Raw genomic sequence first — 4702 nt, 5'->3', positions numbered from 1 at the left:
GTGTTTCCTCTCAGCCTTGAAATCAGCACTCGCAGTATATTTTTTTCTGTAAATTGTTGTGAAAGTGTATTGAGTTCCCATTAGCTGCTAAATATCCCTGTTGTACACCTTTGTAGACATTTTAGCTTGCAACTGAATGTTGTGTTAGAATTCAAAACATGATATTATTTCCTATTAATGTTGTTTTCTCTTCTTTGCTCCCCATCCACTTTTTGTTTTTACAGGTATCACAGACCATCATGTTGCCCTGCATCGTTTTTGTCACCTTCTTTTTAAGGGCGGCCCAATCTCAAGATTCCCATCTCTTAAAGCCGTCGACTTTCATAAGCGAGTCTTGTGACTCCTTGTGCTCTTGTGAGACAAAGGACGGTATCTTTTATATCAACTGCGAGCAGAGAAACATCACCACAATCTCACAAATAAATGTTCTGTCAAATGTGCCCTTCCATTTGAACCTCTACAATAATGACTTGGTTGAGCTTCGTGCAGAAGAAATGGAAGTGCTCAAGAATGCCCTTTCTCTACATGTCGGCAGTAATAGCATACAAGAGCTGGAACCCGGAGTCTTCAGTGCCCTTGCTTCACTTAAAAAACTCCACATCAACAGAAATTTCCTGGTCACTCTCAAAGAGGACACTTTTCAAGGCCTGGGGAATTTGGAGTTTCTCCAAGCAGACACAAATTTCATTCGGGTCATTGAACCAGGGGCCTTCAACAAACTGATCCGCCTCAAGGTCCTAATACTTAATGATAATTCCATTGAGTTTTTACCAAATAACATTTTTCGTTTTGTGCCTCTCACCCACCTGGACCTACGAGGCAATAAACTCCAAACGCTGCCTTATGTCGGGTTTTTAGAGCACATCGGCCGGATTATGGAACTACTTTTGGAGGACAATGACTGGGTGTGTGACTGTGATATTTTGCATTTAAAAATCTGGATGGAGAATATGAGGGGCCAGTCTGCTATTGGGGAGGTGGTTTGCAGCACACCACACAACTTCAAGGGGAGCATCCTTGCTAAAGTCAAGCGAGAAGTTCTCTGTCCATCCCACGCCGATATCAATTTAGAAGAGCCCTCTAAGTCACTGGATATGGTTGTTACACCATCATCCAAAGGAGCACAGATTCCCAAATTGACTGACGCCAAAGACGACGCCAAGCAACCCACACCATCTCACATTCCGGGTAGTCCTTGTGTAGAGCATTGTTCGTGTCACAATTACCCGATGGCAGGGTTTTTGATGCATTGTCAAGACAGAGGAATTCAAAAGGTGTCAGATATCGGAGTACCTCCTCAAAGCCCGACAAAATTGGTCATGACGGGAAATATGATTCAGAAACTCTACAGGTATGACTTTGTCACACATGATAGTTTAGAATTGCTCAATCTGGCAAACAATAGAATTGATTACATTGACAATGAAACTTTCCTTAGCTTGAACAGTTTGAAAAAACTGCATTTGAATGGCAACCAAATTGAGAAATTGCATTCCACCATGTTTGTGGGTCTCCACAATCTAGAGTATTTGTATCTGGAATATAACCTTATCAAGGACATTGCTCCGGGCACATTTAATCCCCTGCCAAACCTTAATCTGTTGTCATTAAACAACAACCTGCTCAGTTCTCTTCCTCCACAGATATTTCGCAATGCACCCCTCACCAAATTGAATCTGAGGAAAAATCTGTTTCTGCACCTGCCAGTGAGCAATGTGCTTGATCAACTAGACTCATTAGAGCAGATTTATTTAGAGGACAACCCTTGGGACTGCAGCTGTGACTTGTTTAGCCTGAAACAGTGGGTGGAAAAACTGAGAAAAGACACAGTAGTGGGCTCCATTTTATGCCACACCCCAAAGAAAGTGATGCAGGCTGATCTTCGAAGCCTTCGTCACAAAGTGCTATGCACCGGTTTGGATACCCAGTCTTTGGTTCCAGATGGAGAGGAAAGCGTGACCGCCACGCTGGGCCCCGATGGCACTGGCAGAGGCTTGCTCAACTCCCTCACAGACACCGTCCCACTCTCTGTGCTTATCCTTAGCCTTCTTGTTTTGGTCCTGATGATTATATTCTGCTCAGCTGGGCTGGTTGTGTTTATGGTGCACAGGCGCCGCCGCAGAGCAAAAAGAAAAGTAGCAGGAGATCATCCAAGAGAAAACAGCAGCAGCAGCCCAATCCACTTACATTATAGCATGTATGGGCAGAAAACAACACACCATACTCTGACACAAAGACCTGGTTCTGCCTCACTGTACGAAGAGAGATCTCACAGTCCCATTGTGCAGATATGTCGCAACCCCACCTACTGCTCTCAGCACAAGGATCACGATACCGATCTGGATTATGGCCTGGACCAATCCAGCTCCAAGAATCATGTCTGCCGAAGTATCATGGAGAAAGAGAACACCTCCCCACTTACAGGAAACCCGAGCTCCAAGTTCAAACCCATGGCAGGGGAATGCCCGGCTGAGTTTGTTACGCTTGGAGACCCCAACTCCTTGTATAGGAATATCCTGGAGCGAGAGAAAGACTTGCAGCAGCTTGGAATAACCGAATACCTTCGAAAAAACATGGCCCATCTTCAGCCTGCAGTCGAAAGGCAGGTCCCAGGGCACCAGCAGGAGTTAAAGTTAATGGAGACAATCATGTACTCCAGGCCGCGCAAGGTCATGCTCGAGCAAACTAAGAATGAGTACTTTGAACTCAAAGCCAATTTACATACTGAGCCAGACTACCTGGAAATTGTAGAGCACCAACCGGCATAAAACTGAGCTCCATCACAAATACAAACCCCATGTGACGTTTTGAAGCAAGTGCCTTGTCCTCTTTTCCTTCCTCTACTTTCCACAGTGTGAAATATCTGTAACGGGCACGTCACTTTGTCAAATTGTAGCACAGAATGTAACTGCGCAGATATTTTATCTATTGACAGCCATGTGTTGTAGCCAGTTGAGGGTGTGTTTTTTTCCGCCAAATGTAACATAAATAGGCTATGTTTTTTATGACCCATTCAGTATACCCGCTTTCCAGAGGACCCCAACCTCCCACCCCCTTTTCCCATCCCGTCAGGATGAAGCAGATGTTAGGATACAGTGAATTTGAATCACCACTTGACCTAGAATTGCTGTTTAATCACTCTATCCTCACTCCGGGTCTGACCTGATTACACCCTCTGTCAACATAAGCCAGCTGGATTGCTCGAACCGGAATGCTCATTGTGCTGTGGGCCGGGGTGTGTGGTGGGATTTTCGGGTCAGAAACATAATAACTGTACATCCGAAATACTGAAGCGTGGGTACAGTGTTTTTTTCTTGTCTGCTCTCCTGTCCTATACACTGAACAAGTATCACAGAATATTTATTTATTTTTATACAAATGTGTGATAGCTCACATAGAGGAGGGTTTCTTTGTTAAATGCACAAAAAGAGCACTAAAGCTTTGTTTATGCTTGACGCAAGTACATTCCGCGCGGAAATGAGACATACGGAGTCTGGCCGGCACCACTTTGGCAGCCTTTCATAATCTGCCCAGTTTGCCTCGGAGTGTAGTCGATATTCTTCAAGACAATAGGAAGCAGTGAAAAGCGTCATCTGCATATGAACAACACATCACCAAAGTAGAAGTAATAAATAATTATTTTTTTTTATTCAATAAACAATAGTTAACAACAGTTTGGGTTGAACAGTCTGCATACATCTAAAAAATGAATGAAAAGCAAAGAATCGGGCAGTAGAAAATACTGTTGTTTACAACAACTACAACATTTTTTCCTCACGGGAGTTTAGTGTAGTTTAGAAATCTCAGCAGGCACGCCGTATAGAGATTTGGCCCACGTGGACGCCGTGCGAGGCGGTGTGATTGCGGAAATGACGTCAACTTTTTTTCTGCGCGGAGCCGTGTAGACGTGCAAATGCATCAATCATAACCAAGCTTTAGAAATACTGTCTCTTACACAGTACTATTGTCTTGTAAAATGCATTGCACTAATCAGATGCCACAAGAAGGTGCATGACAATCAACGGAGTCCTGCTGTATTGTGTTTCTTCCTACACCAAATATACAAACTGCTCAAATTTGTATGAACTGAAGTCACAAACTGGACTGGTTTGGAATGTTGCATAAAAACACATCTTCCCTTTTGCGACTCTCTTCTGTGACTCTAAGCAAGACTGTCAGTGACTGACTTTATTCAGGATTCCATGTAAGCACACACGCTGTAGCTTCTTTTTTTTAACCTAACTTGATTTAGTTATTTATTCTCTTCATCCTGTACATAGTCATGTTGCATTCTATATTTTGGTTTTGTGTGCCTTCAGTGCTGTACAGACCATAAAACAAAGTTGTAACTAATGAACAGAGAAAATAAAGAGTACAACATAAATATGGACAAGTTAATGCGAGTTGAAGTATTGAGAATGGCCATCTCAGTCTATGCGTACTTGGTCCCCATCCACCCCACCCCAATCAGCTTTGTACAATACAGGCTCATACTTGTGCAGACAATAATTTTATTTCCCTCTTATTGTAGCCCTGCTTTCTGTGCAATGGCTCAAATCTAGTCCTTAATCACACAACAATGGCTGTGGGGGGTTGTAGCGAGCCAGCACAATTTCTACAACAATTGATGGTGCAGAAGCTCCTTGCGAGAGCACCACATGCACCCTCACAGCAGGGGACATCAAAACATATACGTACACAT

At 43.5% G+C, this 4702-nt stretch overlaps 1 protein-coding gene across 1 annotated transcript; it reads left to right on the top strand.

Moving 5' to 3' along the window:
* The first annotated feature begins 239 nt into the window (after nucleotides 1-239).
* slitrk6 (SLIT and NTRK-like family, member 6) lies at nucleotides 240-4370 on the top strand. Its single transcript, XM_085915768.1, has one exon. The coding sequence runs from the start codon at nucleotides 240-242 to the stop codon at nucleotides 2766-2768; it is 2529 nt and encodes an 842-aa protein (XP_085771894.1). The 3' UTR covers nucleotides 2769-4370.
* The last annotated feature ends 332 nt before the right edge of the window (nucleotides 4371-4702 follow it).

Source organism: Syngnathus leptorhynchus, chromosome 1 (genome assembly GCF_054491065.1).
Source record: "Syngnathus leptorhynchus isolate UIUO chromosome 1, UIUO_Slep, whole genome shotgun sequence".
NCBI lineage: Eukaryota > Metazoa > Chordata > Actinopteri > Syngnathiformes > Syngnathidae > Syngnathus > Syngnathus leptorhynchus.
Note: the sequence above shows the minus strand (reverse complement) of the source record. Positions and strands in the feature narration are given on the sequence as shown.

Coding starts and splice junctions, on each gene's coding strand:
- slitrk6 (XM_085915768.1), top strand. CDS start 240: ATGTTGCCCTGCATCGTTTTTGTCACCTTCTTTTTAAGGGCGGCCCAA.